Source organism: Helicoverpa zea, chromosome 28, assembly GCF_022581195.2.
Source record: "Helicoverpa zea isolate HzStark_Cry1AcR chromosome 28, ilHelZeax1.1, whole genome shotgun sequence".
NCBI classification, from domain to species: domain Eukaryota; kingdom Metazoa; phylum Arthropoda; class Insecta; order Lepidoptera; family Noctuidae; genus Helicoverpa; species Helicoverpa zea.
The window spans coordinates 1448985-1460829 of record NC_061479.1 but is presented as its reverse complement, the minus strand read 5'-3'; the positions used below and the strand labels follow the sequence as shown (position 1 = coordinate 1460829).

The following is an 11845-nucleotide window of genomic DNA, read 5'->3' as shown; positions in this document are numbered from 1 at the left end:
TTAAATGCATAGGTAATTTATATAAAATTTATCCTTAATTATTGGGTATAGCTATACAATGTATTTCACTTTACAGGTAAGGATAATGCATAAAAGAACCCTTAGGAATATTCTAATACAATTAATTGTATGACGTAAACTCAAGATAATAATTACAAAAATAAATAACTTATTTCTGCCCAATCATACTAAGCATCCTCATTTGTGTTTACCGTGGCAAAATGTACGCATATTGTAATTTTTGCACCACAGTTAATTAATATATCAAAATGAATATTTTGGAAGTTTATTTTTTCACTGTTCTTTTGATTTTTCCTGCGTTTCAGACATGCTCTGCAACCTGTAAGTAGAACTATTTAAATTTATTTTTGTTTGCAGCAAAATTTACATGTACTAAGTAAGTAAAATGAAAATAACGTTCACGCCATTTGTTGGCCACGGCGACTGTTCTCAATTTTGAACTGCTTTTAGTCAGCTGCGCGGGACATGATGATGATGATGTCCTCCTAGACATTTCCGTCGACGGCGTCGGTTTGCCAGGGTGTGGCATATATCGGCAGTTTGGTTTCGTTCATGGGCTCGTACATACTCGCGAAACCAAACTTTCCCTTGAACACGCGGTCACAAATAGCGCAGTAGAGTTGTCCTTGCGCATTGTAAGTGTAGTTATAGGAGGGCTTAGGGCGGGATTTTTAGATCTGGCGTTTGGCGTCTAGGGCTTCAAGACGCCGATGTTCAAAATCCTGTCGCTAGTTGTTCCCATGAAGTTGGCGATAAGCCAACTGATCTAAGGTGGCGCTTTACGTAACTGTATCGCAAATATTGCCCTCCAGTACTGAGCTCAGAGTAAAAAACAGTCTTAGGCAATCTGGAGGACTCCATACGTACAAGGTGACCGCACCAGTGCAATTGTCCCTTCATCAGGAAACTATACCTGACATAGACGATCGATGGAGAACCTCCGTGTTGTAATATTATAGCACAGGACATATTACTTATAGTGCACGCACATTTGCTTAGACACAGGTGCTCTCACTATGCCTTCACTCTCATAGCGCGATGGGATGACAATCCGACACCACCGGAGAGAGATCACAAGCAGGACCGACATTAATGTGCTCTCCGATGCAGGGTGGTTTAGGGTATCAGTGAAAAATTTGTGTTAAAATGTGCAAAAATGGTTTAGACTGTTCGTAAAAGTAGTTTTATTTAAATGACAATTTTATTCTAGTTTTCAGTATTTGGATGGAAATACAGCCTTGTAACATAAAGACGGAAAGCGAAGTCGATCAATGTAACTGCGCAATTGCAATTTTCGTTCGCTACAAATCATTGCGCAATATTAAGTCTACATAATTATGTGGTAAATTTTTCACAATACGTAGCATTGCGCAATTTAATCTAGGTTCGTCTAGGTTGCCCCTTATAATAGGGTCCCATTTTTCCCTTTCGGTACGGACCCTTATAAGTCCGGCTCATTGTAGACTAAAAAGTTGGCCGACAGTTGATTTTATTTTATTAAATTAAATCTTGATTCCAATCAAGGTTTTCAGTCGGTCTGATGCCGGCTAAATACCTTACTACAAAAGGTTAAACACCTGTTCAACACTTGCCTAAAAAAGTGTGGCTGCATAATACACCTTATTTCAACGTCATACTCTGACATTTTTTAGACAAGTGTTCAACAGACGTTTAAAAGTTTTTGTGGTACGACGGTTAATGTTTGTAATTTGCATACTACTATTGATCTTCTCACTGATTTATGAGCCCAAAAAACTATCTGCAAAAAGTTGCAGTATGTAAAATGAATTATCCGATCAATTTTAGGTGACTAATGTCCATTTTCACCAACAAATATCTAAATTTAGGGATCCCTAAGAGCATTTAGAGAACACTTAATACGAATTTCGTTTTCACCAAAGTTTAAGTGTGCCTTATAACCTTTAAGTAATTATAGGGGGAATCCTTATTCTAAGTGACACTTAGTTAAAGAAACGTTAAAAGATTGTTAGCATAAAAGTCTGTCGTGGTTTAACCACGTTTAACTTATAATTTTTTTCACACTTATATTTCAGTTTTTGTAAATAAACGAGTGGGAGCACGCTATTCTACCAAACCCGTATTTAATAATGATTACGATGAAGACAATATTGATAAAGACATGCATCTCAAAACAATACATACAGTGTATTATCCTAATTCAAGTAAGTACACAATGTCGAAAAATTCTACTCAGTATATACAACATGTAACTTAATTAACGCACATCCTGAAATTAGTTTGTTCAGAATCGTTTACTGAATCGATTTAAGTCATTTTTAATACAGGTAATTTTTTATCACAAAAATAATTAAAACTACAGAAGTTATTGTCATATTAACCCCGTACAGTCAAAACAAATTCAAATCGACCGTAACTCGAAGTAATAAGACTTCGTGTATTGTCGGCTTTTTCCGTAGTTTCGTTATGTTGTGTCGAGTCGAGCGGCGCGCGGCGCGATATTTGCGTGCGTAGTAGTATGACCAAAAAGTTCTCTAAGAATTGGTATAACTAATTTAGTAAATAACAATGCATATACATGTTAAATTAAAAATTCAGTCTATGTATTATGATTATAACAAAATATTCTAATTGGGGTGTTTGAGGGTGTGCGTTAATTACGTTACATGTTGTATAAGGAGATCAGCCAGCTGCGCAGGACATGTTATAGGTAGTGCACGAGCAATTGCGCAGACACAGGTGTACTCCCTATTCCTTCACTCTCGTAGCCCGATGAGACGTTCACGCGATAGAGTGATTAAAGCGGAAGGTTTATATGTACATGTAATAACATCCATTAAATTGAGGGGAAATACTGATATCCAGTGCGAAGCCGGGGCGGGTCGCTAGTAGAAAATATATATCTGTATTTACGTTGTGTTTCTTTTTCTAAGTATGTATATATTAATATCCAGTGTGTGCTCGAACAAAAAAATAATGTTTTTGTTTTATTTCTGTTACAGAGGAACCAATTCGCTTTGATTGTCACAAATATAACAATATTCTGTACACTTGTACTTACGATAACTCCCATAGAAAACCAGCTTACACTACGTGGCAACATTTCTACGACTGCAGTAAGTATTTGTAAATTACAGCTTTCAGACTCTTCATATGTCCAGGGCTGCGGGTTGTTCGAAAGAGATACCGCGGCCCTGGTACATAAAAGGCCTACGACGGAACACGACGGTTTTTAGTCAGTAAGTCTGAGACTCCCTAACCGCTGCTAACCCACAGCGGGAGGGTTTTTTTTTAACGACGTCAAAAATCATTATATAAATGAATTATTCAAAAATTAATTAAACCCCTCCCGCTGTGGGTTAGTGACCCCTCACGCGCCAAGTGTTATTTTATCTTATGATCCATCAATTCTTTGCTATAGATTCTTTATAATTTCTATAGGACATACCGTAAAGGAAGATTCATATTTGACTGAAAATGACGCAGTAGCGCATCATCGGCTAGGTGTGAATGATTGAATGTTACATCGAATACCTACCTGTTTGTCTGTTTTGGCACTGCGCGACGCATATTCAGTCGGATTATCTTCCCTTAGACTGTTTTCAAACCAAACTGACAGTCAGCCGCTGAATGTGAGCGAACGTTACGTAGTTTGTTGTATTTCCATACATATTCACTTCTCCGTTCATGTCTAACCGACGCCGCGACGATACGTAATGCGTAATACGCAGTCGTGGTGGCCTAGTGGGTAAAGAACCAACCTCTCGAGTATGAGGGTGTGGGTTCGATTCCAGGTCCGGCAAGTGCCAATGCAACTTTTCTAAGTTTGTATGTACCTTCTAAGTATGTATATCTTGGACACTAATGGCTGATAAAAAGGTGAAGGAAAACATCTTGAGGCAACCTGGACTATAAAGTCTGAAATCGCCAACCCGCATTGAGCAATCGTGGTGATTAATGCTCAATCCTTCTCCGTGTGAGAGGAGGCCACAGCCCAGCAGTGGGCCGATAAAAAGGCTGTAACAGTTAACAGTTAATATGCATAGACGCTGCGCTGACATTCGGCGGCTGATAATCAGTTTGGCTTGAACGCAGCCTAGTAATTCAAAAACTTTATTCTTTGGTTCTTTTGTGTTATAGATTCCAATGTTGGACCCGAACTGAAGATAAAAGCTGAGATGGTGAAATATCAGTTTTATTTAGAAAGTTTCGACAATAATACTTTTTTGAGAGTAATGCCTGATCGTCTTCAATCCAACAAAATTGATTTCAAATCCTATGTTAAACGTAAGTATACGCATTAAATCATATCGCATATGGGTGAATTTCCCGGGACCAAAAATTGCGTGGCATCGATGAAATCGGTACTAAAAATCATTGTTATAATATTCTTATATTTTTTTCTAGGTAGGTGAAATAGTAATCTATGTGTAGCACTAAATATTTTGATAATAGGATTAATTGGTTCTCCAAAAAAAAAAAACCTCAAAATCTTTCATTGCCGTGTTTGTCCACACGTCACCTTAATGTGTACTAGACCTATTGATAACAATGTATTAGTTATTTATATTAAAACCTAATTTTATTTGATTTGTGAATAGTTAAAGTATTGTTACGGAATACATTTGTTCAAATATTTAAACAATACAACAAATGGTAAATAAAAAATAGTTTGTCCCAGAACTACCATTCATCGCCATGTCCTAAACATATTTGAGAATATTGCTTTTTCTAACGGTTTGCGTCCCTCCTGCTGTGCGCTAAATGTTGCATATTAGTGGACATCAAGTGTTCCACGTGGAATGACGTGTGCACGTGCCTGCGTTTTCGCGCCATAAATGTAAGTATTCAATTTTTTTATTACTGGACATTTTTTCCTTCATTGCCGTGGATAGGTCTAATTTCTGTTTGAATAAGTTTGTCCTTTTAATTGATCATTCGGTACAATGCCATTTATCTTATGTTTATTTGTGACGTGTTAATTACTGTGAATTATTAACAGATTTTTAGTTTTTTGATGTTTTTGCCTTAATATTCATCGCCGCGCTCTCATTGCCGTGGTTTCCGTGGTCAAAATTTGCTATGGCAATGAAAAAAAAATACACGGCAATGAACAAATTTTCATTGCCATGCCTTGTAAAATAATGTCGTTTCATTGCCGTGGCCACATGTTTCATTCCCGTGACTTATGTTTTCATCGCCATGGCATGGTTAAGAAAAAAAACAATTTGTACTATACAGTCAACTACAAAAAGATATTTCCACGTTCACCTCACAAAATGATAAACTTACACACACACCACTTCACTCTCTCTGTTATTTGACACTCCATCACACAATAGACATTCAAACACGCACACACACACCATCTCACACATGCACACGGACTGACACAAACACACACACATACGCACCTCCACATACACATGCATTCACACTCACTTACTCACTCACATATACTACAGTCTAATTATAAACATAATAATGGATTGATTCTTTCTAGATGCCTAAACCGGAACGGTCGGAAAAGGAGAGAAAGGAAAGAAAAAGATTGTCTGAAAAAAAACGACGTGAAAAGTTCTTTCATTGCCAAGGACGCATGTTTCATTGCCGTGCATGCATGTTTCATCGCCGTGGCATGAAAATTTTAATCTTGTATATCTCGTTAATTTTCTAAGCTATCTACTAGATATTAAGTAAGAATACATATCTTATCTAAAACTTTAATAAACACTATTTTTTCTTGTTCTAAAGTTGAAGAATAAAAAATCCACGGAAATGAAGATTTTATTGGACCTGTTGAAATTCACCCATATACTATGGCGAATTGTAAAAAAGATAACCTTATCCATTCAGTAGTTTAACCAAATTAGTCATTTTTCGTTTTTATAATTTACAACATCATTTGTGTATAAAAGCAGAGGTAAAGTTAGGAGTATCGAATGTTTTGACCAGTTGACAGCTGTCAGTTTTCAAGGGAGAATTTCAGTTGTTTGTAATGACTGAATTTTATATGGTGTTCTAATTTTCGCACATTTTTATTGTATTTACTTTTTTTTTATTTTTACGTACTTCTATTTTTTCTTTGTGCTAATCGACATATATTAACCAGTATATTAACGCTTTTCATTTAATGTGATTGTGAACGACACACCCGATATGTTTCTTCTAGCTTCAACTCGCGGTCTGAGGGAACAACTTACCGCACAAGGATGAAGAGAAGCCTAGGTGCTATCTATATTATAAAGCTAAAGAGTTTGTTTGTTTTTTTACTCAGGAGCTACTGGTCCGATTTTAAAAATTGTTTCATTGTTCTCCCATTTATTGAGGAAGGCCATAGGCTTTCGGTTGCGGCATTGTTCGCGCGAGTTACCGCGGCCCTGGCACATAAAAGGCCTACGACGGAACACAAAGGCTTTTAGTCAGTAAGAGTCTGACACTCCCTCACCGCTGGTAACCCACAGCGGGAGGGGGCATTTGATGATTTTTGACGTCGTTAAAAAAAGGCTATAAGGCTTTAGCTTTTATCCGGGTATTCTTTTTCACGGGGCAAGCAAGGGCGTTACAGAGGGGAACATCCGGCTCGAAATAATCTATTTTATTTATTTCTGAAAATTAACAAGATGTAACACACTTACAATTTTTTTTTCTTTTAGCAAGTGATGAAAATATAAGTAAATTAACATTCACAGAGAAGAAAGACGTCATATTTGACTGTGGAGAATATTCAAATAACGCTAAACGTAAGTAAGAAAACCTAATTAACCTAATTGATTACCATCATTATCTTCCGACCCTTTAACAATTATGTTAGGGTCGGCTTCCAGTGTAACCAGATGCAGCTGAGTATCAGTGTGCCATATGAAGCGACTGCCTATCTGACCTCGTCAAACCAGTCACTTTTTAGGGTTACCTTACCCGTAACGACTGCTAAACATGTTCAAGACAGCTGGGACGTGATAACAAAAAAGAATATAATTCTACATGACAAAATTAGTTACCAACCATGCCTTGGAAACCATGTCGCGCCAGCGTCCCCGAATGCTACTCAGTAGCAGTCGTTGTTACAATTCCACGTCAGAGGCCGTCAGACGGGTTTGAGAACACTCTGACACTAGGGCTTGTTAGGTGATTAAACCTGCAGCTCACTCGATAAGAAAGAAACTAAATGAGAGTGTGACATTGCAATGAGGAATGATGATGATGATGAAAGGAGATTGGGCAAGAATGTATGAAGTTTGGTCCAAATGTCCACCACGAACGAGACCTATATAATTAAATAGTCCACTTAATTTAGAGTAACTTTTACTAAGAAAGTAAAAAAAAAACAATGCCAAAAAAAAGTTATAGCCAAAAATGTATTCTTAATTTTCGGTAGTTTTTGTATGTTGTCATTATTATTTTTTATTTTATTCCACTTTCATTTCCGCACTTAATCTAAAACTAAGATGAGTAAGACACATTTGCATATAAACCCATATTTATTTGCCCGATGGATGTACGAATCACGAACCAATTGAGGTGCCAGAAGGGCTTGAATATACTCAACGGTGCCTGGATCTAAGATAGTTCGAAGTAACTGGTGGTGTCTTCTCTCTAATAATGAACAATTCTATTTTGTCAGAAGTTACAGAAAGTACGAAAATCGAACATCAGGAAAAGTAATTGAAAAAATTAAATTGAAAAAATCTATAAAATGTTTTATTTTATTTTGCTATAACTTTTTTCTGGCATTATATTTTTTTTTACTTTCATAACAAAATATGTTCTATATTTAACGGGCTATCTAGCCATATAGGTCTCGTTCGTGGTGGACATTTGGACCGGAATCGCCCATTGTCCTTTACCTTTTACTTACAGATGTTTATGTAGGATTCATAAATACAAAAAAACACAAGATTGAAACAATGAATACAACAAGGATGATAAAAAAACTTGGTAAAGAACACAACGGCAATACGCTGTGTTGTTTATTTTATACAATTTATGAAGAGCTTAATGAGAAACAAGTGGTTCGATACGTGAGGAATAAGACTTTGTTGGTGTTTAGTCATAATACAAATGGTGAGCACTCTACTGTCTCGTTGGTCTAGTGGTCAATGACGCTGTGCACAAGGTCTCGGGTTCAATTCCCGGGTCAAACCAAAATTCGCCTTGTAGGTTTTAGAAACTTTCACAAAGCAGCCCGTAGTCTAGAAGTTGATGATAATACATTGGAAAGCTCGTTAATATCGGTCCTGTGCCTGATCTCTCTCTGGTCATGTCGGATTGCCGTCCCAACGGGTTATGAGAGTGAGGGAATAGTGTGTGCACCTCTGTCTGCGCAAATTCTTGAGCACAATATGTCGCCGTGGCCGACGTCTCGACAGTCAATTGTTTACGTGGTCGCTGAAGAAATCGCACGCTGACTGATGACCACACTGGCGACTGAGCGAGCGAGGTGCACTGTACCGTGTACATTATAGTGGCAACCGTGGCATCGTCGCCAAGCTGCCAGAGTATCCAGAAGCCACGTAGAGAACTGTAGCTCGTGGCCACGCTTCCAATTTGGTGACGTGACGTAGCCAAGTGGCAATGAGGCAGAGCTTTTAGTCTTACTAAATGCTTTGTTAAAGTACCTTTCCCAAAATAAATAATCTAGGTATATATAATTTTTCAGAAAGCTGTACAGACAAAAGCTGCGCAGTTAAGAAATCTGATAATAATCCGGTTTCAGAGGATCTGCTAGAAATGATATTTGGACCTGATAATTCAAATAAATCTGATAAGCCCTTTAAAATAATTGAAAACAGTAATAAAATAGCAAAAACAGAAAGAGGTTTACACGATTTTTCAGAAAGATGTTCAGACGCAAACTGCGCCGTTAAGGAATCTGATAATGATGCGGTTTCAAGAGAACTATTATTGCAGAGTATATTTGGACCTAATGTTTTAAATAAATCTGTGCAGCCCCCTAATGTAATTGAAAACAGTAACAAAGTCACAAAAACGGAAAGAGCTGAACCAACAAGTAAAGCTTCTATGGCAACACAAACTAATTTTGATGAAATAGATGACTTTATTTTGTCGAAAAACGTGACTCCAATTGGTATGTTGGTTTACTTACTTCTTATAATAGTCTTAACTGCCTCGTTGGTCTAGTTGGCGCATACTGGGACTGCTGTGGACGAGGTTACGGGTTCGATTCCCGAATCGGGTTGAAATCACTTTGTGGGTTTTAAAAACTTTCACAAAGCAGCCCGGAGCCTGGAAGCTGGTGATTGATACAGCCGTGCATCGGAAGCATGAAAATGTCTTTGCTGCGCCTAACCTCTCCTCAGTAGTGTCTGATTGCCGTCCCTTCGTGCTACGAGAGCGAAAAAATAGTGAGTGCACCTGTATCTACGAAAACGTTTGCGCACTATGTGTATGCGTATGTGGCTGACAATTGGTTACGAGGACATTATAATCATTATAGTCATCCTTTGAAATCAAGCCTAGCCTTTCCCCACCATGCTGGACTTAACTTCTAGTCTTATAAGATGCAACTGAGTACCAGTGTTTTAAATTGAGCAACTGCCTATCTGACTTCTTTCACCCAGTTACATCAACCCAAACCCAGAACCCAAAGTTCTTCAACCCAGGTACCTCAGAACCCGATATCCTCGTAAGATTGACAAACTTTCTGATTTCTGAAAGACCTTCATTTAAACATGAAGTTCTTATATTTTACTTTGACCGTACATTTATAAAATCGAGTTGTTCTTGTGATTTCAGCCGATTCTCGCATTACCAGAAATCCTGCAGTGCTATATACATCTGTTACTGCCGCAGTGCTCATTCTTGCAGTCGCAATAATAATTGTAGTAAGAAAACGTTTTTGTAATAAGACGCCCTCATCATCAGAACCAAAACCTGCACCAAGGAAACGAGTAAGTATTCTCAACCCTCAATCTTCAGAGATGTGATATGAGGATCATGTTGTGAGGAAGGTGGTGAATGTGGATGGATATAGCGGAAGGGGACGACCAAAACGATGGATCGATTTTGTTTAAGTTGACATGGTTAGGCAGAATGTAACTTGTGAGATGACGGCAGATAGAAGGGTATGGAGGAAGATAACATGCAGCGCCGAACACAAATACTATTGGGATAAGGACAAGGGGACGATGATATGATGAAACATCTTGTTTGTTACCGAAGATACAGTAGCGTTCCAAAATTTTTTCAAATGGATTCTGCAGTGTGATTCTATAAGACTTCACTCTAAACTTCGAATCTGAATCCGCCGTGAGTTTCGTGATTGGCATTCTAAAACTCGGTTGATAATTCGAATCTACACTAACGCTACTCTTGCGAGCGTGTTTGCGAGTTGAACTAAATTGAACTCGAGATTTTGATAGATAATGTATGAGATAACCACGGAGGTTAAAAGACTAGGAGATAATTTTGAAGGTCGTTTTAAACCGAATGCGAAGGGAGAGTGAATAGCGACGTGAAATGCGAGTTGTTGTCTGAATTTTATAGAATCGACGTACTGTAGTTCCGGGTTTCGGAGCTTTGAGGGTGTACAAAGTACAAACAAACATTAAAAACAGGTTTATTTGTGTTTTCAGAAGGAACCATTTTATTTGAATATGCTGTTTCGCAAAGAATGTGACAAAGAAATTGAGGCTCAACGACAGGAACAGGAACCGGTGTATGAAGAGATTTCGTGAATAGAACTAACCTATTATTTGCACTAACTGTCCGAATTTTTATTGTAATAATAAAATAATACACATGAATATATACATTTAAACATTTTTGTATAATACATACAAAAATGTTTTTTTTTTCATACCCCATTTTTAATTTTCATTTCCTATTTTAAAAACTACCAATTTTGCTGAACATATTTTGACATCTATATAACTTGTATACCTGCACACTGCAGACTAAACAGTCAAAGTTCTCAGTCAGTCTGATACTGGCTAAATACCAGATCTTTGTAATGTGCTTAGTACCATTCTTGTTATACTGATTTAGGAACCCAAACAAACTATCGGCAGATTAAAAGTTTGTAGTTTGCGGGTACTCTAATAGCACCGGATACAATCTATACTATTATATAAAGAGGAAAACTTTGTTTGTTTGTTTGGTTGTAATGGATAAACTCTGGACCGATTTTATAAATATCACAGGTCAACAAAAGAAAAAAAAATTTTTGGTGCCGAGATCTCATTTACGGTTTTGTATTAGGTATGCATTGACAACACTAAAAATATATTTTTTTTCTTTTCCTACGTGTAGTTTTTTGTCTACCCTCTATTTTTTAACTTTGCAGTAAATAGTACTTTCGTGAGCACGGTTTCAAGTCTTATTTGTCTCTTTCAATAAATAAATCGATTTTGATACAATGTCTTCATCGCGTAGAAGTTGTGTCAATGATCCAAATATGTTTTGTTACATTTGTGGGGAATATACAGTCAAAAAGTTTAGGAAACCTATTACAGATTTTATAAAAAGTGCCTATTTTTCGTACCTTAACTCGCAAATTGAAGATAAAAACAAGCCATGGATACCGCAAATTGTTTGTAAAATGTGCTATGAACACTTGAGACAATGGGTCAGTGGTAAAAGAAGCCGTATGAGGTTCGGGGTGCCTATGCAATGGAGAGAACCAAAAAATCACTTCGATGACTGTTACTTCTGCTGTGTCAATTTGCATGGTGTTAACGTTAAAAAAATGATTTATCCAGACTTACAATCGGCTAGAAGACCTTTACCACATTCAGAGGAAGTACCTGTTCCAACGTTTTGTTTTACCTATGAATCATCATGTGAAGAAACCGATAGTAACGCGTCAAGCGATAGTGACATTGAA

At 37.3% G+C, this 11845-nt stretch overlaps 1 protein-coding gene across 1 annotated transcript; it reads left to right on the top strand.

Moving 5' to 3' along the window:
- The first annotated feature begins 207 nt into the window (after window positions 1-207).
- On the top strand, window positions 208-10798 carry LOC124643825. Its single transcript, XM_047182932.1, has 9 exons — window positions 208-342; window positions 2076-2204; window positions 3003-3116; window positions 4141-4287; window positions 6657-6743; window positions 7861-8064; window positions 8660-9088; window positions 9757-9911; window positions 10596-10798. The coding sequence occupies exons 1-9, from the start codon at window positions 270-272 to the stop codon at window positions 10695-10697; spliced, it is 1440 nt and encodes a 479-aa protein (XP_047038888.1). The 5' UTR covers window positions 208-269; the 3' UTR covers window positions 10698-10798.
- Window positions 10799-11845: the final 1047 nt, after the last annotated feature.

What these genes read in the sequence shown, in the direction of transcription:
- LOC124643825 (XM_047182932.1), top strand. Translation starts at nt 270, where the DNA reads ATGAATATTTTGGAAGTTTATTTTTTCACTGTTCTTTTGATTTTTCCT. An exon ending in TTTCAAATCCTATGTTAAAC is followed by an intron (nt 4,288 to 6,656) that starts GTAAGTATACGC and finishes TTTTTCTTTTAG; the next exon opens with CAAGTGATGAAAATATAAGT. An exon ending in GTTTAGTCATAATACAAATG is followed by an intron (nt 8,065 to 8,659) that starts GTGAGCACTCTA and finishes ATAATTTTTCAG; the next exon opens with AAAGCTGTACAGACAAAAGC.